The following is a 27,683-nucleotide window of genomic DNA, read 5'->3' on the forward strand; positions in this document are numbered from 1 at the left end:
TCTTAGAAGCTTCAAAGGCATTTCTTTTTTTTTTTTTTCCCCAAAGGAATTCCTTTATTTTTATTATTTATTTATTTATTTTATTTATTTATTTTTGGCTGTGTTGGGTCTTCGTTTCTGTGCAAGGGCTTTCTCTAGTTGCGGCAAGCGGGGTCTACTCTTCATCGCGGTGTGCGGGCCTCTCACTATCACGGCCTCTCTTATTGCGGAGCACAAGCTCCAGACGCGCAGGCTCAGTAGTTGTGGCTCATGGGCCTAGTTGCTCCACGGCACGTGGGATCTTCCCGGACCAGGGCTCAAACCCATGTCCCCTGCATTGGCAGGCAGATTCTCAACCACTGAGCCACCAGGGAAGCCCCAAGGCATTTCTTAACTCTCTACTCTCATTTTTTAAGACTGACTTCCAGACCCAAGCCTAAAAGTCATAGAGCTTACTGCTACCCCAGTGGTGTCTTACTTCTAAGGAAAGAGCTGAGCTAAGAGTCCAAAATCTGAAAACAGCTGTGCCTTCAGGTGAAATCCCAATTTATGAGAACTGTTGCTAGTCAGATCAGATTTCTCCTCACTAGTAATACACTCAATCATTCTATAATTTTAAGTGAGAATGTGTATCTCCAATCCAGTCGCTTTTAGCATCCCTCTGTGCTTTTCTGACACCTCCCCCTACTCTATCCTCGGCCACCCCAGAGAACTCTGAGTCTCAAAAGCTCAACCCTCTTGGGCTGCTCTCCCTCCTTAGCTCTGAAGGAAAAAAGCCCGCAGCTGACAAACCGCTATGTTTCCAGAACTTCTCAAATCTGATGGGCTCTTCCCTGTTTGTGCTGCATAAATACATAAAACCCGAGGGCAGGCAGGACACCAGCAGACATCTTTCTTAGCAGCTGGATTCCAAAGGATAAACAAGAATGGGAAATTACAAGGACACTATGTTCTGAGCACTGATTAGACAGACAACTAACCAGTTCCCTGAGGCCCTTGGTGGACACAGAGAAGCAGCTGGTCCTTACAGGTTAATTTCCTTCTGCAAACTAACGTATGGAGAACAGAAAACCAGGCTGGTGAAGCAGGAGGGCTGGTGCCATAAGAAACGTTAAGAAGAAAAGGAGGGACTTCCCTGGTGGCGCAGTGGTTGAGAATCCACCTGCCAGTGCAGGGAACACGGGTTCGAGCCCTGGTCCAGGAAGATCCCACGTGCTGCGGAGCAACGAAGCCCGTGCACCACAACTACTGAGTCTGCGCCCTGGAGCCCGCGAGCCACAACTACTGAGCCCACGTGCCACAACTACTGAAGCCTGCGTGCCTAGAGCCCGTGCTCCGCAGCAAGAGAAGCCGCTGCACTGAGAGGCCCACGCACCACAGGAAGAGTGGCCCCTGCTCGCCACAACTAGAGAAAGCCTGCGCGTAGCAACGAAGACCCAACGCAGCCAAAAATAAAAATAAAATAAATGTATAAAATAAATAAATAAAAAGAAAGGGATAAAGAAAAGGAAATATAGGCATGCACGTGCGTGCACGTCTGTGTGTGTGTGTGTGAGAGAGAGAGAGAGAGTGAGTTAGTTTTAAATGACTAAAGAAGTGAAAAAATTTTACAGGAGCTGTAAAGAGTAGATACTCGGGTTGAGTTAGATAATCCCATTCCTTCTGAAGAGAAGGCTGGGTAAACAGCCACAGGGAACATCAACCATCACAGAGAGAAGACGTGCTGCTGGGCGGGGGAGGTCAGCTCTGGACGAGCCAGGCAGACGGGCTGAGGGGACTCTGCTGTGCCACCGGCACGGCAAGTGGACCGTGAAGGATGCAACTTCTGGGCTAACAAGACACGAGAAAAAGTTAGCTGACTTACCTAAGCTAGTCAGTCAAAGAGCCAGGCCTAAGAAAATGATGACCCTGGGTCCTAAATCTACGATCTCATTTTTCATGCTAACCCTGCTGAAGCTGGCTTTGATTAAATTTGAGAGGCAGGAGATCTGAGTTTCCTATTATTTCTGCTTCCTGGGACTTAAGTCAGAAAACAGACTTGGAAGAAAGCTTTCACTCTCGCAAATTCTGACGTTCCTTCCCCAGTAATCCTCATCTTTTCAGCGCTTCCTAAATTGAGTCCAGGACTTCAGGGAAGTTAATTTGTTGCTAAAGGGGAAATCAGCACACAGACAAAAATCACTGCCAACAGAGAAAAACACCTTTGTTGTGCTCATATGCTATCCTGTTCCATGGGCAGGCCATGCCTGGGTGTGACTCAAGGACCCCACTCACATTGTCAGTACTATAGGTTCTGCACACTTACTACAAAGATTTTCTGCTAGAAGGCTCTACAGAGTCTAATTCTAACAAAACTAGTGTTTGTCTCCTGACAGGCCTCTGTGTCCTCTTCACAAGGCTCTCCGCCCGCCCGGGGGCAAAGGGCAGCACGGGCAATACAAAAGAGGTAACTTCAGATCACTCCTGCCTCATTGGGGGAAGACTGATGAGAAAGTGATAAGCAAATTAACCCTCAAATTGCCATGCCAGTGAGCAAATGCAAATGTTAAAGGCAGCAGCAATGACTCTTGGCCCCCAGCCCTGCCTCACCATCCGTGGGCAGGGGGAGGGGGAGGGGGAGGTAAACGTGCAGGGGGAGGGGCCGGCCACCCTGACCGGAAGCAGGAAGGCAGCCTCCATGATCTCCCCCACCCCGACCTCCGCTGCCAGGGCTGATGAAATCCGTGCCACCACCCAGGAGACGACCAGGATGCCAGCCTCCACGCAACCCAGGACCTGCAAGTGTCCCCATCAGTAGTACTCCAGCAGGTCAGCCCCGAAGAGCAGCAAGGCAAGCGGTTGTGGAAGCAGACAGACCAGGAACCTGCAGACTCCCCGGTACGTTCGTAAACCTCACAGGAGATGACAGCACATTCCACACGACTGGGCTTTACTGATACTCAAGGCACTTCTAACTTACTGTTTTAGGGCAAAGCTGTCATTGTATTTAAGGAAATATTGGTAATGTGGAATATTTTGTGGCCGGAGGAAACCAGGATGGAATTAAGAATTGGTCCAGAAATTAAAATGTGAATAATATACGTAGTGACCAAAAAGTGACTGAAGTCAACACATGTATTATGGCATTTACAGGTAAAAGTCAAGTTACTGACATAGCTGAAACCCAGAAGTATTTCTACAGCTGGAAAAGGTCATCAATGAAGAAACTAACTGGAGAACTGAGCATGAACCTGGCGGAGATCAACTGTTTCAGACTCACCTCGTCCTCCTCTTCAGGCATCTTGACAGAATTATCCGGGGACGTTACAGGTTTCTGGTTACTGGGACCATTGGTTTCTTCTTTCCCATGTTCTGCCTCCCATTCTTGTAAAACTTCATCTATGTTGAAGCGGCGTCGATAATTTACAAAAAAGTTTTTCACTTGTACCACTGATTTGTTCCCAATCACATCTGAGATTGCCTGAAAATCTCGGCCATATTTCCTGATGGCTAAGGATGTAAGAAAGCATTTTTTTCAACACGAGAAAAATAAACACACACACGATTGAGACTTACCCCTTATCCAGATAAGGAAACATAGAGGCTTTCAACAGCAGGCGCTATCTTAGCGTACTATACCAATGGAAAAGAGTAGTATAGAGTCCAGTGTGGGTGACTGGCAGAGACACTCCGTGTGACCCTGTCACGCAGGGTCTGTACCTCCCTGTCATATGTCGCATGGTAACTGAAGTCACCCAGCAATTACCCTATGCCACGGACATCCTACACTGGCCTCTTCAGCGTCCCCAGGACTAGAACACCTCCAACCAAACAACCCCAACACGTGAGCTGTACTTCCTGACTACTCAGAACCCAATGAGGAGATGCTGAAGTGAAATACACCTTTAAACACGGAGGCGTCCAGATTAATTTTTACATCTTGTGAGACATGGGAAAGGAAAAAAGTAAAGCCCAAAGAGAATGTGGTAATTTAGCTAAAATGATGCCCGCTAGAAGGACGTAATCCTCCAAGAATTTGTTTCAACATGAATGATGTGCTGGGAGCAGGATGGGGTATAATTTTTTCCTGAAAGCGACTGCTGTTCCTAACCCTTTATTTTATAAGAACTTCCTCCTACCTTGCACGGCGAGCAGCTGCTCCTCTGTGGTCCAGCGCGCGTTGCATTTCTGAATGACCTGGGTACCCAAAGGAGCCCTGTTAGCATACTACCTTCAGAGATGGGTATGCCCTTATAAGCATTAATGAATCTTTTTCTCGTGTCAGAATTTTAACATCAACTAGGCTTATAAAATTATGTCTACACCTTTCCTTCTAAGAGACGTGTACTGGAGACAGACAGTAAATTCTTAAACACATAAACTCAGGTGTGACTTCAAAGATGACAGTAACATAATCCTACCTCTGGAAGTCGATACGGTTCTATTCCACCATCAAGTTTTTCTTTCAGAGCACTGTTTGTCTGTTTAATATTCTGAATCTAAGGGAAAGAAGATTTTCATTTTAAAAATGAAACACTTTTATAAAGGTATGAAAAGAAAAGAGAACTGAGAAAGCTAAAAGAAACAAAAAACCAAGAGGAAAGAAGTTCCTGACCTGTAAGGTGGCCCAAATTTGAGGTACCTATAGTATCCTTTGAGAGCAGCTAACTAAGTTCTTTAATTGACTTGCTTAGGGCACCAGACAAGAGACAACCAAGACGGAAGGGATGGTGGTAAAAAGGTGCCTGCGCACACAATCCTAATGCACCAGCTTGGAACAGGCGACCTGGGCCGCAGAATGCACAACTGCGGTCTGACACAGAAGACAAGGCCTGGGCTCCCGCCACACAGAGCTGAGCTGAAGGAAGAGAGCAGGCAGAGTGAAGGCAGGAGAGCCTCGCGGCCCGGAGCACCGCACGGACGCTGCAAAGGGCAGAAGCCCCACCTGCAGACTTCTTTAACGGGGAGGAGAAAAGAAAGCAGTACGTCAGTTTTCCACAAGTCTAATTCTGAGCAACGGTAACTTCATTTTCTCACAAATTATCTTTCCCACATTCTTGCTTTGATTCAGTGGACCTTTCACTGTCCTTGCCTAATCAAAAGAAAGACACAAACAATAAATACAAGCCACTCAGTCACTCCACGGCTGCTCTCTAATTCTGCACACGCTCCTGAACAAGCGGGGTCACAGGAGGGGGCCCTTCTCTCTCAACACTAAGCACAGGGGCATTTCTGTGCCTAGCACTAGGGGAACTCTGGCCCTATCATTTTTCACTCTTGAATAATCACTTGAGCAAATAAGAAAGCAAGCAGAGGAACAGGTTCATTTTCCCAAGTAAAACATCAAAAACATTCATGATCAGAAGGTGCCCTTGAAAGCAGAAATCTTATTAAGGCAAAGGAAGAAAAGCAGAAATTTTAGAGATAGGGAAGGGGTGGGAGACGAGTGGAGATGGTGGTTCACTTTTTAGTAAATCTCTCTCTTAAAAAAAACTTTTTATACTTATACAATTTTTAAAAACTCCACTTTCGACGACTTACATTTCATAGCTTTCCAGTTTCACAGATCCTTTCCTCCTTTGTTTTACTTCTTCTAAAAGGTTTAAGGGGTCGGGGGGGTGGTACAGGAAAAATTTTCCATGCTATGGGACCAGTGGGCAAGTAAATAAGACCGGCACTTGTAAGGACCAGAAACTGACCCTGTCTGCCCTTACCAAGGGCCTCAAAGTCTGCCAGAAATACAGTCCACTTCAAATCTTTTGTAACGATGCCACATCAGAACATAAAAACAACTGAAAAGAAAAATACCGGAAACATGCACAAAATTCACTCTACAGTAAAACCAAAAACCAGGACCTTGCTTTACTGAAATTTGTTTTAGTTTATTTTGAAAAGGTACAAAATCAGAAGAAAATACTTGAAATTTACTCACAGTAAGTAATTCCAAGCTCTCAGACCGGCATAAGCTGACAGAACTCTCTCTGATAATGAAAATATTCTAAACTTGGGCTGCCCGACATGGCGGCCACCTGCCACCGCTGCTACTAAGCACCTGAAAAGTGGCTTATCCAACCGAGGAGTCACATTTTTAATTTTTCCAATTTTAATTAATCCGAACTAAAATCTAAAGACCACACGTGGCTACCACACTGAACAGCACAATCTTAGACTCTTCTCAGAGCTCACAGTTACCAACAGCCCACAAAATACCCACAAAATACTTCAAGGCACTCAGATTATGTTCCCTGAATTCCGAAAACTAGGCCTAGAAACTTCTGACAGGGAATGAGCAAATTCTCAAAAGTCAGGGGTCTAGACATAACTGAGCTTCATATTTATTAATCATGGTAAACCTTGTTTCAGTTATAGCAGGGGTTGGAAAACTATGATCTACATACCAAATCCAGCCTACTGGCTATTTTTATAAATAAAGTTTTATTAGAACACACACACACAAAAGTCAGGGGTACAGACTACTACATGTCCCCCCCCACCCCATCCCCTCCCCCCTGGCATTCCAGTTACTCTATTCCTTCTAGCTAGTTATTTATATATATACGTTACAAAGCTGGGCGTGTGTGTGTGTGTGTGTGTGTGTGTGTGTGTGTGTGTGTATCGCATTGTGATTAAGTAACATGCATTTTCCAAGGAGACCAACCTGTTTAACACATGCATTTTCCCTCTAAAATCAATGGATAAAGAAGCATAGAGATTAAATGAGCGGCTACAAGGTAAAACATCCACAAGTCCTGAACTAAAAGTTAGCTCTATATTCTCATTTACCTACATGTCTGCTCCTAATCATTTTCCAAATTAGCAGTGTCCAGAGTTTACTAATCAGAGTAAGAATAGGGATTACTTGCCAGCGTCATGCCAATTGGAAAGGAAGCCAGAGTGGCAACAAGCTGGATAAGAAACAGGATACAAAAAGTAACCAGCATTTAAAGAAAAAACAAAAAAATCAGTTGACTTGGCCTGGTGCCTTACCTAGAGCTCCTGGCTGGACACAACTTTCTTTTTTCTATTTTATTGGGTATTTAGTGATTCTTCTCTAAGGTCAGACCATTTCATTCTCTCCACCCGGAAAGACCTGATGCAACCAGCAGTGTCTGCTGGCTAACCCGACAGCCGTTCCCAGCCCCCTTCTCACTTGTATCTTTGACAGCGGCTGACGATTGCCTCAGCGCTAGGAGGAGCTGGGCTGCAAAGCCCTGCCACACAGAAAGTCCAGGAGGTTCTGGGAAGGCAAAAGCTTTTCCTCCACCCCCTCTTCTTACTGCCCTGAATGCAGACACGAAGGTGACAAAATGGCTTCTGCAGCTTCCAGTGTGAGGCAACAAGCAAGATGAAAAGCCTAAAAGCTAAGAATGGTGGAGCAGGAGAATCTGAAAGAACCTGGGTCCCCGAGAGCACCACTGAACAGAGGAACGAACGCCAGCAATCTTGGATGTTGGAATTTCTTGCTATTTGATAAAAATAAATCCTTCGCTGTCTGAGCTGCTGTTAGTCAGGTTTCCTGTCCTCATCGGATGACTGTTTCCCTGGCACACAACCAGACATGGGGGCATCCAGGATAAAATGCCCACTGTGTGACTGACCGCCACGTGCATCTCAAGTGCAGCTGGCAGAAGTCCTGAAGGCTGTGGAAAGTAAACAACTGACCTCACCTCTTAGTAAGTCAGCCTCTGAGCCCTCTCTCTTCGACAATGTCAACTCTGAGCAGCTACCTTCAAATAAAAATTCCTGCTCTTGACCCTGGCTCTGAAAGCCAAAGACTCTTCATCTATCATACTACAAAGTCAGTAACACCTCTGTAGAAGAGAGGGTCTCTTTCCTTCTTCAACATATTGACACCGAACAGCAAGCGTCAGGAACTCACTCAGCAGAGGGGACTGAGGCCCCTCGGAGATGAAGGTGAAATGCACAGAGGAGCTCCCAGCCCCAGCCCCAGAGCTCTCCCAGCACAGAGGCAGCTTACTGTGATGCCCTCACACATCCTGTAAGATCAGGCAGGCAAGGATTCATCTCCTCATTTGAAAAGAGGCCCAGGAAGACTAAGTGATTCTCCTAAGATTAGAATGCAGCTGTGGCAGCCGCAAGCCCGCAACTCCGAGGGGCGCGCCGGGTCCTGGTCTGTGCGGCCTCCTTCACCAGGGGACAGCCGGGTCCACAGACCCCACCCTTCTCTTCCCAGCCCTGCCAAGGCAGCCATCAAGATCGACAAACCAAAGGCAGCAAGAACTAAAAGTGAACCACCAGTCCATAATTCATCTTGAGTTTGGGGTCGGGGGGAGGTGACTAACGGAAGGGCGGCACTGAGCTGCTTGGCTAACTTTTGGGTTTGACTTTTACGCAGAATCAGACGAAAAGACAAGGAGGAGCCATTTCTCACACGAAGCACAAATAATCAGGAAAGGATGCATTTTAAAAACAATATTCTTTACAAGAGCACCAAAAATGTACCAAACATGTAGGAATAACACTAATAAAGGAAATACAAGACTTGTTCAGAGAGAATGACAAAATACTGGAAGAAACTGAACATCTATAGAAGTGCAGGGATATATCATATTCATGGATCATAAGATGTTAATTCTCTATACTGATCTATACATTCAACACAATCCCAATCAAAATTCTAGCAGAATTACTTTTCTGGAAATTGAGAAGGTGATTCTAAACTTGATATGGAAATACAAGGGCCAGGAATAGCCACGACCATCTTGGAGAACTTCTCCTACCACACACATCCATTCATAATCTATGTATTATTAAGACCATATAGTACTGGTGAAGAATGGACAAACAGAACTCCAAACCTGACCGATACACATAATGGACACCGGATTTAAGACAAAGGTCCCACAGCATTACAACAGGGAAAGCGTAGTCTTTTTTAATGAATAGTACTGGGTAAACTAGATATCCATATGAAAAAAAAAAACTGACCCTACATGTAACAACATACAAACAAAAACACTGCCAGGTAGACTGAAGATCAAAATGTAAAAGGCAAAACAACACTTTTTTTAAAAAAAATAAATTTATTTATTTATTTATTTATTTTTGGCTGTGTTGGGTCTTCGTTTCTGTGCGAGGGCTTTTCTCTAGTTGTGGCGAGTGGGGACCACTCTTCATTGCGGTGCACGGGCCTCTCACTATCGCGGCCTCTCTTGCTGCGGAGCACAGGCTCCAGACGCGCAGGCTCAGTAGTTGTGGCTCACGGGCCTAGTTGCTCCGCAGCATGTGGGATCCTCCCAGACCAGGGCTCAAACCCGTGTCCCCTGCATCGGCAGGCAGACTCTCAACCACTGCGCCACCAGGGAAGCCCCAAAACAACACTTTTAAGATAGTGTGTAAGAGTATCTTCATGACCTCAGGAAAGATTCTTAACAGAACTCAAAGAGCGCTAACCGTAAAAGACAAGAATGAGAAACTGAACTACTTTAAAACTAAGAATTTCTGTTCATCAAAAGATACCACTAAGAGGGCTTCCCTGGTGGTGCAGTGGTTAGGAATCCACCTGCCAATGCAGGGGACGAAGGTTCGAGTCCTGGTCTGGGAAGATCCCACATGCCGCGAAGAAGCTAAGCCCGTGTTCCACAACTACTGAGCCTGCGCGTCTGGAGCCACAACTACCGCGCCTGCACGCCTAGAGCCCGTGCTCTGCAACAAAGACAAGCCACCGCAATGACAAGCCCGCGCACCGCAACAAAGAGTAGCCCCCGCTCACCGCAACTAGAGAAAGCCCACGCGCAGCAACGAAGACCCAACGCAGCCATAAATAAATAAATAAATGATAGATAGATAGATACCACTAAGAGCGTGAAAAAGAAGTCCTCAGAATGGGAAACAGGAGACAATTCCCCCGCCACCCCCATAATTTCACAATGTGGTCACAACAGCATGGTGGAGGGGAGGGTGCCACTGGCATCCAGTGGGTCGAGGCCAGAGATGCTGCTAAACACCCTACAAGGGGCAGAACAACCCCCCCAGAACACAGAAACTATACAGCCCAAAACGTCAACAGTGCTACAACTAGGAAATCCTGACGTGGTGCAACCAAAACTCACGTAAAGTGACACGACCACTTTGGGAAACTGTCTGCCATTGTTTTCTAATGTTGGACATATGCACACTCGATAACCCAGCAACTGCACTCTTAGGTGTTATCTCCAACAAAGATGCACACACAACACACCAAGAGGCACATAAAACAACGTTCCTATCAGTATCACGTGTAAGAGTCAAAAACGGGAAACAACCCAAATGTCCACTCAAAGTAAAATGGATCATTTGTTGGGTATTCATACAGCAATGAGAAAGAACTCAAGAAGTATGGCTCTCTATTACTTGGATAGATCTCACATGTTGAGTAAGAGCCAGACACAGACACACACACACACCTCTACTTTATCATTCTGTTTATATAAAATCCAAAAACAAGATAAAAATAACATATGGTTTTAAGTCAGAACAGCGGCCACCCACTGGGAGAAGGTGGGTGATGAACAGGGGGCATGAGTGAGGCTCCAGAGGCAACGACGCATTTCTCAAGGGGAGAGAAACGGGCCGTGGAGGCGACGCTCCACGTCTTCATCCACACAGAGGTTACTCGGGTGTGTTCACGCTATGAGAAGTCACTGAGATCTGTATCTATATCGGTATCTGTATAAAATTTCAGAGAATGGACTTGAGGGTATGGGGAGGGGGTGGGGTGAGATGTGACAGGGTAAGAGAGTGTCATGGACATATATACACTACCAAATGTAAAATAGATAGCTAGTGGGAAGCAGCCGCATAGCACAGGGAGATCAGCTCGGTGCTTTGTGACCACCTAGAGGGGTGGGATGGGGAGGGTGGGAGGGAGGGAGATGCAAGAGGGAAGAGAAATGGGAACATATTGTATATGTATAACTGATTCACTTTGTTATAAAGCAGAAGCTAACACACCATTGTAAGGCAATTATACTTCAATAAAGATGTTTAAAAAAAAAAAAAATTTCAACTTCACGGTTAATTTAAGGGAAAAAAATCAATGGGCCTAAGATCTTCTGTCCAATTCCTTAGAAACAAAATGCGCTTTTGAGATTTGGGGAAAGAGAACATCCGAGTGAGTGAGAAGTAAGAACACGTCTAAAGTGCAGTTAACTCTTCACCCAGGACGGGGCTCACGGGTACCTGTCGTTTGATTGACACCAGCTCCATGTCCAGTTGTCTCAGCACCGTGGTAGCAGCAGTGGCATTGGCAGAAACAGCCTCCACGTCTTCTTGAGAAAGAAACATTCCTTTCGGAGGTTTCCTTTTTGCTCTATTTTTAGCTTGTGTACTATGTTTTTCTTTTTTGATCTGAGGAATTGTCTCAGTAGGGGGCACCTGCATGATACACATATTTGATAAATGAGAAACTAAGAAAATTAAAATGCCAAATGAACAGTAATAAGCAGATTTTCTTAACATGGCTCCAAACAATCTAAGACAAATACCATGCCATCTCATAATTACCATCTACAAGTTCTAATACATAGTTAACAGACAAAACCATTGGCTATTGAACTTTGGCTAAATAAACACTTCAAAGTGGACTCCATTTCCTTCCTATACAGATACATCCTTATTCTATAAACCTCTGACAAGAAGCATTCCCAGCTTCCTGCAGGAACACAGGAAGAAAAAATAACCTGTATTCCCTTCTGGTGAGCTTTGTATTTATGAATAAGGAGTTATTTTATCCAAACAGTCCCTAGCAATTGTAGATGGACATACGGCCACAGAAAGAAAAAAGAAAAAAAGAAAAAAAGAAAAAAAATGATTCAGCACATGTGTAAGGATCCACTTAAATTCTTTAAATCTTTATAGATGGTTATAAAAATAAAAACTTCAATATGAAACTTGTTTATACACCTTTTCGGGTTTTTTTTTTTTTAGATGACACAACTTTTAGGGCAACTGTGTAACTTGCTTCAAAAACTATATGCTGTCATTTAAAAATGGATGACTGCTGCTTATTTTTTTAAATGCTTTCTCTAAAACCAAAACCTTTGGAAATGAAATGCACTAATATCTTGGCAAGGAAAGGATAACATCCTAGTGGTAACCATTTTAAGAACAAGAAGTTTTGGTTAACTGTTTATAATTTCATCTTGTTAGTGTATTAACATTGGCTGGTAAAGCTGAAAATACATTCAGCTTTTTGCTTCATATTTTAAAAGACTGAGATAAAAAGGCAATGCAAACCATGATGGTAGCAATAAGCTCTCGAACAAGTGGTAATAAACAACACATAAAAATATAAGTAGACAATAAACTATGTTCTGCAATAGCACTATGCTATTCAGTAAAGATCACCTATTGACCATGTGTCTGTTTTAATAACATTTTAGTAGGTAAAGAAACTGAGATTTAACCATTTTTCTTTTTAAATTAGAAACTGCTATATAAATAACAATTACAGAAATTAATATAAAACCAAGCCTCTTTCATTTAAAATGTTCCGTTGAAGAACCTAATAAATAACAATGCATCAAAACAAAGCGTACTAAAAATTGCAAGTACAATTTGATTTCCCAAGCAATGTAATTTAGCTAATCCTTAAAATGATCTTGTTATTTGGGCACTCATATAAATCACCGGTAAGAGTGCTATCCAGAAAGAATTACCAGTTTCCTATTTGATAATATATACCATACCAAAAGAAGCCTTAAGAATATATCTAGAACACTTTGACTCAATAATTCAACTTCCAGAAATTAATTCTAATGGAAAAAATTAAGTGCACAAATATGTAGTCATGAGATCGGCATTTCAGCATTACTTACAGGGAAAAAGACTGTAAAAACCCGTATAAGATTAATTAACTCAATTATAAAAGATCTGTAATGATGGAATAACATACAGCTATGCATACAAATATATCTGACATAAAAATATGTTCAAGGTTCAGTATTGACGTTCCTCAAGAAACTAAAAATAGAGTTGCCATAAGATCCAGCAATCCCACTCCTGGGCATATATCTGGACAAAACTATAATTCGAAAAGATACAGGCAGTACCCCTATGTTCACAGCAGCACTATTTACAATAGCCAAGACATGGAAACAACTTGAATGTCCATTGACAGATGAATGGATAAAGAAGATGTGGTACATATATAAAATGGAATATTACTCAGCCATAAAAAAGAATGAAATAATGCCATCTGCAGCTACATGGATGGACCTAGAGATTATCATACTAAGTGAAGTAAGTCAGAAAGAGAAAGACAAATACCATGTGATACCACTTACATGTGGAATCTAAAATAAAACACAAATGAACTTATCTACAAAACAGAAACAGACTCAGACACAGAGATCAGACTTGTGGTTGCCAAGGGGGAGGGGGGTGGGGGAGGGATGCACTGGGAGTTTGCGATTAGCAGACACAAACTATTATATACAGAATGGATAAACAACAAGGTCCTCCTGTACAGCACAGGGAACTATATTCAATATCCTGTGATAAGGCATAACGGAAAAGAAGATATACATAAAACTGAATCACTCTGCCGTACACCAGAAACTAACACAACATTGTAAATCAACTATACTTCAATTAAAAAAAAATGTTCAAACCGCGGTGGGGTGGGGATGGTGGTGTGCTGAATTGGGTGATTGGGATTGACATGTATACACTGCTGTGTATAAAATTGATGCCTGATTAAAAAAAAAAATGTTCAAGGCAGAGTAAATTTAAAAGGTTATAAAATTATATATTAAGATCCGATTTTATATTTTTTAAGCATCCAGATTCAGAATTATGTATAGGCATATATATTTTACAGAGGAGGTCGTCTGGAAAGAGTCACCAAAATGTTAATAGTGATTATCGGTGATGAAATGATAAATCATTTTCATCGTTCCCTTTTGTTTAGCTGTATTTCCTACATGTCTATAAAATCATACATTATTGGTGTAATTTTAAAGTTTAGGTATGTCTAGACCCTTTCGTTTTTCTCATACTTTAGTACCTTTTGAGATAGAAAACCTTTTCAGATTTTACTGAAACTACAGACTCTGTCTTTAGAAAAACACTATGTGAACACATGTAAAAGTCATGCCCACGCTGGGATTCCATACTCCACCCTGAATGAGGGGCTGACGGGCACCAATGGGCTGAGGCCCTCTTTCCTCAGCTGTGGTGGTGGCACCCATCAGGGACCTGCTGCAGGCAGCTGTGTACCGTGGGGGTCCCCAACTAGGCCACAGAGCCCTGGTCTCCCGGGAGGGCCCTCGGGGACCCCACATATGCTTTATTCAATTTTTATGAATGGGCAAAATAATGCAAGACTCTAACCACCATTTCAAAAGGCTAAGACCGTCCAGACACCCCACTGTTCTCAGTGGACAGTTTACAGTAAGTAAATGTTATAGATATACCCCCCAAAAGTCATGTATAATTGTAGGGATCTGTGGACCTCTTGGATCCAGAGACTATAAACCTCTGGCGTAATGATTTTTAAAACGTGAGAGATTAAAGCTTCACCATGACCCAGAGGGTGCAGGCCCCGGGCAGATGCAGAAGGAAGGAGGCCACCGGGGCCGAGAGGAGGAGCCGAGCTCGAGCCTGGTCCTCACGAGGCCCCTTTCCAACCTGCTGAGCGAACGGCCCAGGAGAGAAGGCGGTGAGAACTGTCACCCTACATAAAACCTTTCCTCGTTGATGCCATTTTTTCCTTTAAGGCTTCCTTTCTCATATTTCTTGGCAAACAAAATTCTAAGTTCTACAAAGCAAAGTTAGTATTGTTTAAAAAGCCATACCATGATGCCTTGTACACAGCACTTAATATATTAAGTAGAATGAGAAAAAGGAATGTTTTACTTATGAAACTAGTAATGAAATTTATTTGCCTTAACAGTACTGGGGGAAAAAAATACCTCCTTTTTGCTTTCCTTGTTTGGATCAATCTCAATGTCAATGGGGTTATTTCCATTTGTTTCTTCCAGCTCATCCTCACTGGAAGACAAAAACAAGTTACTGAAAGATTATTTTGTACTAATTCTATTTAATACACAAATTTAAGCAATATATTGATTTAAATGACAGATGTAATACAAAATTAGTATATGTTTTCAGAATGCTGAGATAAATACATTTTTACAATTCAAATAAAATACCAACTCCATAGTTCTTTTAGTCTAAATGATTAAAAAAGCTATTAAAATGGGTTTCTAACTCCCAAACCAGGCCTAGAACATTGTCGCTTTATTATTTGTAAAGTGTTTTCTCTCAACTAAAAATGTCAAATTTAAGACATTTACTTTAATTCTCCATAAGTATCTAATGGAGGACCAGGACATGATCATTAGATATAGCTGAGAAATTATTCAGGAATAAAGCCTATTGTATTGGGAATAAATTTACCAACAAGTAAAAATCCATGTTCAAGTCCCACCTGTCTTCTCACAACTACACAAGTCTGAGAATGGGAGAGGCTTTTCGGTGGCTCGAATAACTGGTATTTTAAGTTAATTTTAGAAAGAATGCTCACATTGGTATGGTGCATGCTTTTGTTTATATCCTTCCATGCAGTATTTCTTACTTAAAAAAAAAAAAAAAGCTCTGTGGTAGACCTTTTGCTTAAAAAAAAAGTGAAAGCGAAGGCTCACAGAAGCCAGGCAGCCCGCCCCAGTCTGCCTGCAGCTAAAGCCAGCTGAGCAGTGGTGGCAGCAGAACACTCAGGGTTTCAGATGTCAACACCCGCTTTGTCTCAGGAACCCAGCCCAGGTGACGCACCCACTGTGCTCTCCTTCTCCCCCAACCCACCCCCAAGGCCCACAGTGGTAAGAAGTTCTGGCTGAGGAAAGCATGTCTGAGAGGAGAAAGAGCCGGGGGTTGAGGGAATTTTCCCAGGCCCTGCCGCTCCTTTCACAGGCAGGTCCCGGTAGAAAGACAACAATCTCTCGGGTGCTTCTGCCGTGGCCGGGGTGCCCCTCCTCTGTTTGCATCCTGACGGTGTGAAGGTGCACCGGGAAGGTAGGAGCACCCTTGGGCAGATGCAAAGTGAGAACAATGCCCTTATCGCTTCATCCTCAAGGATAACAAATCCCAATCTTCTTTTTTTAAATTTAATTCTGATTTCAGCTTAGTAAACCGCACTTGTTTGTAGTAACAGACTTAGTTTATAAACAGTAAACTAGACCTAACATATAAAGGAAACAAGAAATTTTAATCAAAAATTGCTATAACACTAAAAACAAATTCAGTAGAGTTTGCTACTTTTCTTTGGTTACAAAGAGTACTGATCCATAAATAGACCCACTAGTTATGTATGTTGCAAACTAAAAAATATGCAGATGTGTCAAGGTCAACAATTTTATAGAATCTTATGGTTGGAAAGAGCTTTGCAGGTGTCTCCAAAAGTGATAATTCTCAATCTGTCCCCACAGGTTATTCTTTTTCATTTGAAATCGTAAGATACTCTCCTAAGACAGGGCCACAGAGATCATATAGTTTATACTCCTTCATTTTATTTTGTATTGTTAATTTATAAAAATAATATATTATAGAAAATATAATTTTTAAAAGCCACCTATATTCCCACTACCATAATACCCACTATGTTTGTGCCCTGCCTCCTAGACTTGAAGCATCTTCATTTTAGAGCTGAGGAGACAGAGGCGTGGAAAGGAGTGCATTGACCCAACCCGCCTGTGAGACCATCAGCAGACCCTTCAGTTGAGACCAGAACCCACGTCTTCAGGTGAGCAAAGGCCGCTTCCATGACTCTGCTGTATGTAAGGCTGAGGGCGTGATGGTTAAGGTGCGTCCTATGCACTAAGCTGTCCTTAAAACTAACCTCCTTATTAAGAAGTCATAAAATGTTCCCCTCTCTCTCACTCACATACACAAAACGGATGGTCAAAAAAGGGAAGAAGGAAATCTAAACTGTAGATTTTAACATACCAAACATAAAAACGTCAACTGAATCCTGCAGAAGCACACCAAGTAAATTTCAACATAAGAAGTAAGAGAGATTCCTTTTTACTAAAAGAAGACACCCTTAAGGGACACACAAAGGAATGTGTTGGAAAGGTCACTCATTCAGAACAAAGTGTGCTGACCGCAGAGTGGTGAGAAAAGATGCCTCTAGAAGGTAGCACTCATGCATTAACACAGCTCACGAGCATGGAGCTGAAGAATATTGTGTACCTTCTGGTTCCACCAGGAAGGAACTGGGGGAAATCCGGTCCCTCTACCTTTCCTCTGTGTACCCACCAGCTCTTAGAAATGCCGGTGCAAAGATCTCCGAAGGGCAGAGACGCCACCCCGCGTGCGTACTGACCTTTCCTCCCGCTCCCGCTTCTGTTTCCGAGCGTGGCGATCCATCACGCTGGTCTTAGTCCTCGTCTTCTTCCAGGAGTAGTAAAATTTCACCAGACTTGCTATAGATTTATCAGGAAGCTAAACGCAAAAAATGAGTTGGTTTAGATTTAAAGCTAATCTTTAAAAATCAAATGTGTGTAGATATATTTCGTAAGGATCACTCTCACGTATTCAGAAATGTCCTAAGTCACAGCCATTTTTCTCTGAATTCACAAAAGAACTCTCATCGATACATTTTCAAATTACTGAAGTTTGACTGTAAGTGAAACTTAGCCCATGAAAGACTGCAGTCAGCGTAAGATGAATCAGAGTTTTCACACGACTACAGCTTCTAACATAAGTTCTAGGTTATTTTTAAAAAATTCATTTTAGCACTAATGTAACCGTCAGTAAGCTTTCACAGTAGGAGCCCACCAAATACCTTTCTGGAAGTGACAGGTCGGCAAAACTCCCCAGGGAGACCGGGGCCCCATGATGTTTGGCCTCACCCACCATCAGAGACCCTTTCTATCAGAACACTCTGGGGGGACTTCCCTGGTGGCACAGTGGTTAAGAATCCACCTGCCAATGCAGGGCACATGGGTTCGAGCCCTGGTCCAGGAAGATCCCACATGCCGCGGAGCAACTAAGCCCGTGCACTGCAACTACTGAGCCCACGCGCTGCAACTACTGAAGCCCGCGCACCTAGAGCCCGTGCTCCACAACAAGAGAAGCCACTGCAAAATGAGAAGCCCGCGCACTGCAACGAAGAGTAGCCCCTGCTCGCCGCAACTAGAGAAAGCCCGCGCGCAGCAATGAAGACCCAATGAAGCCAAAAAAAAAAAAAAAAAAGAACACTCTGGGTCGTCCCGACAAGAAAGCTGGGGTGGGGGTGGGGGTGGGGGTGGGGGTGGGGGTGGCTGAGGCACAACTATTAAGCTGGGAGGTGCTGGGGGATATTTCGCTCTTGTAGTGTGAAGCCTCTCACCCACCCAGCAGCTTGCAGTGAGCCGCTTTATTAATAACGGGAACACTCGTGCTCGAGGATGACAGCCCTACGGCTCAGGTACACTGCGGGGCGGGGGGGCGCGGGGGGCGGGCACACAGTGAACGGTCTCACCTACTCACCATTTGTTGGATTCTATGAAAAGTTTTCCCGTGAAAACTAAAGGCTTGCTCAAATAAGACTTTATCTTCCACAGTCCACTCATCTGGGAAGGGGGTAAAGTTGGGCAAATCAGCCAATGATTTTTCAATATTATGCTTATGCCAAAAGAGCATCCCAAGAGCCTAGAAAAACAGTATCAGTGAAATTTTTAGACCAACAACATGACTGACATGACTGAAACATTAAAGTGGAAATGAGGCTGGCACAAGAAGAGCAAGTATTTCTTCATACCCAGACAAATTCACAAATGGCGAACTCACATACACTGCTAAGTGGCAGACGCTGATCCGTGCCCTTTTGTACACTAACTCATTTGTCTCAAGCCCTATGAGATAAGTTCCATTATTCTCAATTCTCAAGTTGGAATATGGAGGCCCTGAGAAACTCAGTAACTTGCCAATGGTCACAGCTAGTAAACAGCAGAAGCAGTGGGACTCTGGAATCTGTGCTCATACAGGGTCACACTCTAAAGCCACTGGATATGAAGGAGAAAGTAACTCAAAAAGCACACAATTGTTTGTTATCCTTTTGCCAAAAAATTTCAAATATAAAGAGTTTTTTCCAGCTCAGAAAGGAAAAAAAATACAAATGGGTAAGGAACAAATTAGAAACAAGAGAATTCAGGAATACTTTCCAAAGAAAACTCCCTGTATGTCAATTTTAAAGTGGAAATGATCATACTTTTGAAGACCAAAATCCTTAAAAATTCATACAAGTGTAATCAGCAATCACCCAATAATAATTAAACTTTCTAAATAGAAAAAAAATTGATGATTTTCTGAGCAGCTTTGTGAAGTTCCTACGTAGGGTTTGGAGAAAGAGAAGCATACACTTCTTGCTTTGAAAGATTCTCAAACTACCTTATTGTAATTGGCTTCCCTGACATTTCTACCAGGGTAGAATAACTAAAAGTAAGGCCAAGGCTAAAAGAAAGCGTCCAAGTCTATATAACCAAAATCAGTGGTATCCTCAGGCATTAGGGTAAATGAAAAATTTTGGTAATTTACAGGCTGTAAAATCTAGATCAATACAAAAGAAAGCACTAATCCAACTTAATGTGATTACCTAAAAGAATCGTCATTAGAAATAAAGCTGAAATAAGATATCATCACACTTTGGGAGAAAAATTAATCTTGTGGATTTCTCATTAATTGGCTCCAAACAATTTTTTAAAAACCTTAGTCAAATTTTACAATCAGAAAGTGATTCAAAGCAATTAATATTAAAACAGTTTTGAGTAGGTTTGAGTGTGACACCATGCGTCAGGAAAAAAACCATCACACAACCACAAGAATGATAAACAAATCACGTATTCAAATACGAAAGCATTATGCCCAAGTATCCAGCACCTAAGAGCCACCGCTGCCCCAAACAGTGCAGACCGGCAGGAACACACACACGCTTTTCCAATCAAAGGGTCTTCTACCACTCATCTCAAGCAGTAAAAAAGGGGACCAGAGCCTTGTATAATACTGTTAGTGACTACACAAAAATGGCTAATGAGGAAACAACGCTACCCAACACATAGGACAAAACAAAATTAACAGGTCAGCTATAAACCCCATTTTTAACAACAGAAGAAAACCATGCCATTACCTGTTCCATGTTGTACCCATGCTTCTCTTTGGCAATGGCAATGTATTCATCCACTGAAAAACAAGACAAGAGGCCGGTGAACAAACTGAGGGACCGGGCACAGTCTGCGGGCACCAGAATTGATACTGATGTATATATATTTCAGGCCGGCCATGCACAAGCATAAAAACAAAGACTAGACAGGAACAAAATAGAGCTGTATAATATGATCTCATTATGGATCTTACATATATAAATCCCACAGAGAAATGGCTGAAAAAATACTCACAGTACTTATTTCTGGATGGTGAGATTATGATTCTGTTTTTGTTTTTTTTTTAAACAAGGTTCTACTTAAATTTTCTATGATAAATATTACTTTGGTACTCTGAAAAATAATTATTTAGAAATAAAAAGAAATATTAAATGGGGGTTTGCTTTTAAGTCTCAGCTGAGGTTGAAGAACAAGCAGCCCACTTTTATGTTAAAAAAAAATCTAAGAGATAAATTACATGCACCAACGCCTAGTATTTGCTCTCAAACTCGAAAACAAGGTGGCTAATGCCAGCTTTCAAGCACTAAGGAAACACCAAGGAAAACTAACAGACCCGAACTTCAGAAGCTGCCACCCCCAGTGACAAATCTACTTCCACTCTACACTTTCTAGTCTTTCTTCCAGAAAAATAAGAGACTACTAATCAATAGCACTTCTTTATTCATGTATGACTTTTCTTTATAAACTACAAAAATAATACAAGCTCAAAAAGGGAAAATCAAGTAGCACAGAATTGTATGAAACAAACACTAAATCCTATTAGCCCCTATTGCCCTTCCCTCAAAACTCACTCTCCAGGTGCAATGACCAAACTTAGAGTTGAGAAAATAGGCTGAGTGTTACAGCAGACACCTAATAAAGTCAGTGCTTCTAAGTTTCAGAATGCTATCCAATTCTATCACAACCATCCTTCCTAATTTTGGTGTAAATGACAACTAATTAGGAAAAAGAAATCAATTTTGAAAAAGAATTCAAACTCATTAGCATATATTCTAATATAAGGGGAAAATTTTTTCCACTGACAAGAGTCAATTTAATTCAAACAGTAACTACATATAGTGAGTGCATTTCAATATTAAGGCACTAATTTTCTATTTTCTTTTTTACATCTAAAATACTCACAAACTGACTGGTTACTCCACTCAGAAGAGAGTAAAATTCCAATTTACCTGAGAGTCAGTGAATGATAAAGGCCTTTGTTTGTCCCAAAAGGTGATTTTAATTTTTTTTAAATAGTCATTCATTCATTCATTCATTCATTCATTCATTTATTTTGTTATGCCGGGTCTTAGGCACGTGGGCTCCTTAGTTGCAGCCGGTGGGTTCCTTAGTTGCTGCTGGTGTGCTCCTTAGTTGTGGCATGCAAACTCTTAGTTGCGGCATGCATGTGGGATCTAGTTCCCTGACCAGGGATTGAACCTGGACCCCCTGCATGGGGAGTGTGGAGTCTTAACCACTGCGCCACCAGGGAAGTCCCAAAACTGGTGATTTTTAAAATGGGGGCGGAAATATTCCGAAGTGTGTCCCTTGCTTTACTTCACAATAGGGTAGATTATGCCAAATAAGAGAAGAATGCTCAAAGGTTCTTAAAAAAAAGAAAAAAAGCCAACAAAAAGTAAGGCTGCAGAGCGGGCGGCTGTGCACCCCTGGCCGGAGAGGACTCTTCCGAGAGGCGCCTGGATGCTGCCAGCGGCACCCAGCGCCCGGGGCTGGACCGCAGGTCAGAGGACAAAGACCGGGCCATGAGATGTGTGCAAGTCAAGAACACGTGAGAGGAAGAGAGGAAAACAATGTACAGGGAACTGAGGGTCAACCCTGGAGGTCTGCTTTAAGGGTTCCTTCTTTTAATAAACATTTAGTGAACAAACAATAAACGAACCTCAAACTTCTGCTATATAATCTCAACTCTGCGAGCATACAGGTTTCCAGACGCTGTTATTTACCTTAGCTGAGTAAGGAATGTGTGATGTGTGCACACATTCAGTCATGTGATCACCAGTCAGTCACATGATCTTTAAGCAAATAACGCACAGGCTGGACGCGATGCAGGAGGCCCTCGAGAGCCTGTCCTGCCCACAGCTCTCGCTCTCGGGGCAGAACCAGAATCTGCTACATCAGTAACAGGGTCCACTAAACCTGTCCCCATTGTCTCTTACCAGATTTACCTTAAAAATTACAAGGGAAACAAAAGCATTCTTTAGATGCTTTTTCTATTTTCATCTGTTCTTTTGTTTTAACACAAAAATTAGCTGGTGGTAGGGCCAGGAAAACAGACTAACACAGTGGATTCCAGCTGCTGCAGCTAAGGGTAAATGTAACATTTGCCACGCTGTAAACAGCAAGGTGCTCTTATACGGTGGCTTTTCAAGTCACACATCTTTTAGGTTTTCTTGGAGACCACTCTGCGGACTCAAATCTAAAGCAAAGGAAGAACGCTATCATAGCTACTTAAGTAAAGTCACCTGGTATGTCTACCAGGCGCCTTGAAGGTGCGATGAAATAAGTTAATATATGGGGAGCCTTGCAACTTGTAAAAGAATTACCATCTGATACCCACTAGCAAAAATACAATTTTTCATTCTTTTCATTGCTCTATGTCCAATAAAGGTTAGACAAACATTTGCTGAATGAATGCTGGGGGACCTGCAATATGTACAATGTCAACATTTCCGGTTCTTTTCCTAGCAAGTTGAAAGGCAGCACGTATCATTAAAAAGCCTACAGATAACAAATGCTGGAGAGGGTGTGGAGAAAAGGGAACCCTCCTACACTGCTGGTGGGAATGTAAACTGGTGCAGCCACTGTGGAAAACAGTATGGAGGTTCCTCAGAAAACTAAAAATAGAGCTACCATATGATCCAGCAATCCCACTCCTGGGCATATATCTGGAAAAGATGCATGCACCCCAATGTTCACAGCTGCACTATTTACAATAGCCAGGACATGGGAACAACCCAAGTGCTCATCAACAGATGACTGGCTTAAGAAGATGGGGTGTACTTATACAATGGAGTATTATTCAGCCATAAAAAAGAATGAAATATTGCCATTTGCAGCAACATGGATGGACCTAGAGATTATCATACTAAGTGAAGTAAGTTGGACAGAGAAAGACCAATATCTGACATCACGTATACATGGAATCTAAAAAATAATACAAATCAATTTATATACAAAACAGAAACAGACTCATGGTTATGGTTATTACCAAAGTGAAAGGGGGAGGGGTAGATAAATTAGGGGTATGGGAGTAACAGATCCAAACTACTATACATAAAATAGGCAACAAAGATTTACTGTAGAGCACAGGGAACCATAGTCAATATCTTGTAATAACCTTGTAATGGAAAATAATCTAAAAAAATAGATATGTAAAAAACTGAATCACTTTGCTGTTCACCTGAAACCAACACAATATTGTAAATCAACTATACCTCAATTTAGAAAGAAAGGAAGGGAGGGAGGGAGGGAGGGGGAGAGGGAGAAAGAAAGGAGACAGAGAGAGAAAGAGAGAGAGAAAGAAAAGAAAGAAAGAAAGAGAGAGAGAAAGAAAGAGAGAGAGAGAGAGAGAGAAAGGAAGGAAGGAAGGAAGGGAGGGAGAGAGAGAGAAAGAAAGGAGAAAGAGAGAGAGAAAGAAAAGAAAGAAAGAAAGAGAGAGAGAGAGAAAGAAAGAGAGAGAGAGAGAGAGAGAAAGAAAGAAAGAAAAAGAAAGAAAGAAAGAAAGAAAGAAAGAAAGAAAGAAAGAAAGAAAGAAAGAAAGAAGGAAAGAAAGAAAGAAAGAAAAGGAAGGAAGGAAGGAGGAAAGGCAGCACAGGTTAGGTATGGGGTAAGAAAGACTCAGTTCAAATCTTGGCTCTGTCTCTTGATAAAATGAGTTCACAGCTAGTGGTGCCTGACGCATAGTAAGCACCATATTTGAGACTGTGTTACCCTTAGCAACTTCCTAAACCTTCGTAGGAAGTTGCTCTCACCCGTAAAGCTGGGTTATCACCTGACTGAAAACTACACCACAGCAGCAACTCCTCCTCTCCCCTCCTCCTCACAGAATGTTTCGGACTAGAGTTAATTCAGAATACAGCCATTGGCACAAACAATGCTGCGGACAGGGCTTGTCTCTTACTACCTTCCCACCCTGTAGAGCCCCCAGCCCTCGTTCCCTTTCGTCATCAGAGGGCATGGCCACCCACCACAGTTTCTGGGCTCCCGATGCCCTCCCCGCCACCTGCCTGACACAGCCTGCCAGGAACTATGGGTAGGTCATGAAGAAAATGGAAAGTGTACATTTTTCAAAACCTCCCGTGTGCTTTCCTTAAGCAAAAATGAGCTTTCAACCTAAGAAAACAAAATCCACTCCCAACTGCCCTGTCTGTGGACAAAAGATGAAACAGGAAGGGAAGCAAGAGAAGTACAAGCTGCCTGAGACAAAGAAAGCCGGGGTCCATGGGGTCATTTCCAACACTTTCTTTTATCTGGCAACAATAATCTTGACTTTGCCTCTAGAAGATTGAAGGTTAACCAGAGTCCATCCCAATCTGGGGCGAGGAGCCACTGCGGGCAGAGTCACTGAGTGAGCTGTGATCAGGACATTCCAAGGTCCCTGGCCCGGGCATCTGCACCCACCAGCCTTCCCCAAGGCACATGGGACAGCACAGGCCAGAAGCACGTGTTTCTTGTGCAGCTTAGCTAACAGTCTAATCCGTCGTCAGCGGCAGAAGAATCAGACACAGAGTTAAGTGTACTCTGCTTTAAAAACAATTTTAAAAGAAATAATGCAATGTTTTTAAAAACTTGAAAATTCCTAAAGGAACCACCAGGGAGAACTGTCTCATCTTAAATTATGATGGATAAAGACACATGCACCACTCTGATCCTTTAAGAAGTACACAGACTATACAAACCACGGCTTTTTTTGACAAGACCTTACCATTATGGAAAGCATAGGTGAATGAATTATGTTTTGGGGGTAACATCACTTAAAGGTAGAAGGTGTGAGGGACTTCCCTGGTTGTGCAGTGGTTAAGAATCCGCCTGCCAATGCAGGGGACATGGGTTCGAGCCCTAGTCTGGGAAGATCCCACATGCCGCGGAGCAACTAAGCCCGCGAGCCACAACTACTGAGCCTGCGCTCTAGAGCCCACGAGCCACAACTACTGAGCCCGCACACCACACTACTGAAGCCCGCGTGCCTAGAGCCCGTGCTCTGCAACAAGAGAAGCCACCGCAATGAGAAGCCCGCGCACCTCAATAAAGAGTAGCCCCCGCTCGCTACAACTAGAGAAAGCCCGCGCGTAGCAATGAAGACCCAATAAGGCCATAAATAAATAAATAAATAAATAAACAAATAAACGTATTTATTTTTAAAAAGGTAGAATGTGTGATATTCATCAAAAAAATTTACAAAATTCGTAAAGCTTAGTTAAACATTTATTGAACTACCCTTACTATGTACTGAACACTGTACTAAAAATAGGCCAAAATACAAAAGAAAAATGATTTATTGCAGTAGCTTGAAACAACACGCAGGTGACAGAGGAGAACATAAATACATAAAGTAACAGTGTAGATGCAGGATAATGTGAGAATGCAAAATAATCAGTCAATAGTGATGGTGATGATGATAAATGAAGAAAAGCTTCCTAAAGATTCAACAGCTATACTGACTAATAAGAGTCACTAGCATTTGAGAATTTACTATGTTCGGGCCACTGTTCTGAGCTCTTTACCAGGATTATCTTTTTAATCCTCTCCGATAATTCTATTATCACTCCCATTCACAAACGAAGAAACTGAGGCGCAGAGAAGTTAGATCATTTGGGCAGGGTCACACAGCTGGTAAGTAGCAGTGCTAGGACTCATGTACACCGAGTGTCTGGTCCCAGGACCCATGGCGTTAAACCTCCGTTCACTATCCCATCTCTCGAGTAAGGGAGACAGGGGGAAGGGCACGTCAGATAAGAACAGTCTCCACGGTAGAGAGAACTGAGCAAGGCACATCAACACGGTCTATTCAGTTTGAATGAAGTTAAGAAAATAGAACTGTGGTTGATGAAGGAAGGGACAGAAACTGAGGGTAACGGGCAAATGGCTGCCTCCTGCGAGGCTTCATTGGTTTCTATGTTCATGTCTTAACCCAATGACCTAAATGCTCCCAGTACCATTAGTAAGAGTCTCAAATTCAATTGCAAAAAGGGGAAGGATGCAGATGAAAACTGCCCCCTTAACCTTAATTCACCCTTCCCTCCCCCAGATACTGCAGCGATTCGGAATACCTTGTTTTCTTGCATAGTCTATGCAGAGCAAGAGGCTGACACCATAAGGTGTGCTGAGGACAAAGCTACAGCCTTAATACAGCTTTAAAAAATTTTTACCATCATAACATTTACAGTAGCTTTAGGTGCTGCAAAGGAAATACGGTACTAATTTCTCTCTCGTAACTCAAAATGAGCATGCTAGGTTTTCTTCAAGAATATGATAACAAATATCGTGGCACCTCTTTTTATTATTAAATAAGAAATGAGTTATCACTGTAACTCGCTGAGAATCAAAATGAGCTTAAATCATTTAGGTAGAGCAACTATGCCACCAGGTGGGCACAGACATTACTACAGCTAATATTTCAGTGATCCCTCTGAATATCTTGAGGTGGGGATAGAGGGCTTAAGAAATAAGATAAGCCACAGAGTCTCAGCCAGAGCACAATGTAATGTAATGAACCAGTCCCTCCTAGTCAATAATGAAACACATCTTCTTCATGACAATGCTATTTCATAATGTAGTTTTGTTAAAATCCCACTCTATAGAAAAAGCTCCTCCCACCCTCCAGCACCCCAGTAAATACTACAAAATCCAGCCCAGTCTCATAGACAATCTGATCAAGTGGAAATAAGAAATATGAATACTCTACTAAGCCATACACATTGAAATTCAGCTTCTGGCGTCCGTTCCTACCTAATCCACCCAGAATCAACGTACACGACTCTGAACAAGTCCTACCCCTGCCTCTGTGGCACAGTTTCCTCATCACGTAAGAATGGATTGACCATTATGTCTTCCAGGGCTAACATTTTATGAGTAATTTTTAAAACATCTAAACGTTAAATTTAAACTTTTTTTGTGTGCTGCATTAAACATTTTTTCCAAGAAAAGGATAAGAGCATCCCTCCCCCTTTACTCTAGTATTCATACATTTGTGTATTCTCCAGAAAGGCATACGCAGAATCTCCCATATTTTAAAAACTGATCATCACTAGAATGAATGACATATAGTTGTGACTAATCAAAACAATAACCACCTTTCTCCTTAAAGATGCCCAAAGTCTACGGTAAAGAGTAAGATCAACGCAGTGACACGCCATCCTCTTGCATCTCTTTCACACCAAGTCAACTTACTTGATGACTGAGTCCCTCACAGCAGGCAACTGTGCACTCAAAATAATCTTGTTTGCTCTCCTGTGCTTTGCTTTGTGCACATGAGCTGAAGGAAGGAACCATGCTCACAACAAGGTCTGCATCTCCCTCAATTAAGGCAACATTCCCTGACATTAAAAGAGGGGGAAAAAAAGACTAACACTTGTTTCACCTATA

General features: G+C 42.5%; 1 protein-coding gene across 4 annotated transcripts in view; it reads right to left on the reverse strand.

The window, feature by feature from the left end:
- RCOR1 (REST corepressor 1) overlaps positions 1 to 27,683 on the reverse strand; it is a 117,881-nt gene that overhangs the window by 4,663 nt on the left and 85,535 nt on the right. For 3 of the 4 annotated variants that reach the window (XR_014243304.1, XM_082387462.1, XM_082387461.1), the window contains 8 exons: positions 20,066 to 20,118; positions 18,430 to 18,591; positions 17,282 to 17,400; positions 14,874 to 14,952; positions 11,140 to 11,334; positions 4,380 to 4,457; positions 4,098 to 4,155; positions 3,239 to 3,468 (listed from right to left, as the gene is read on the reverse strand). Coding sequence is in view for 3 of the 4 variants with exons in the window: in XM_082387462.1 (XP_082243588.1) it covers positions 3,239 to 3,468; positions 4,098 to 4,155; positions 4,380 to 4,457; positions 11,140 to 11,334; positions 14,874 to 14,952; positions 17,282 to 17,400; positions 18,430 to 18,591; positions 20,066 to 20,118 (974 nt within the window). In the remaining variant the exon portion in view is untranslated. Of the gene's footprint in view, positions 1 to 3,238; positions 3,469 to 4,097; positions 4,156 to 4,379; positions 4,458 to 11,139; positions 11,335 to 14,873; positions 14,953 to 17,281; positions 17,401 to 18,429; positions 18,592 to 20,065; positions 20,119 to 27,683 lie in introns of those variants that run through there. The other variant, XM_082387463.1, reaches the window with a different exon arrangement.

This window comes from Balaenoptera borealis (assembly GCF_965194805.1).
Source record: "Balaenoptera borealis genome assembly, chromosome: 3".
NCBI lineage: Eukaryota > Metazoa > Chordata > Mammalia > Artiodactyla > Balaenopteridae > Balaenoptera > Balaenoptera borealis.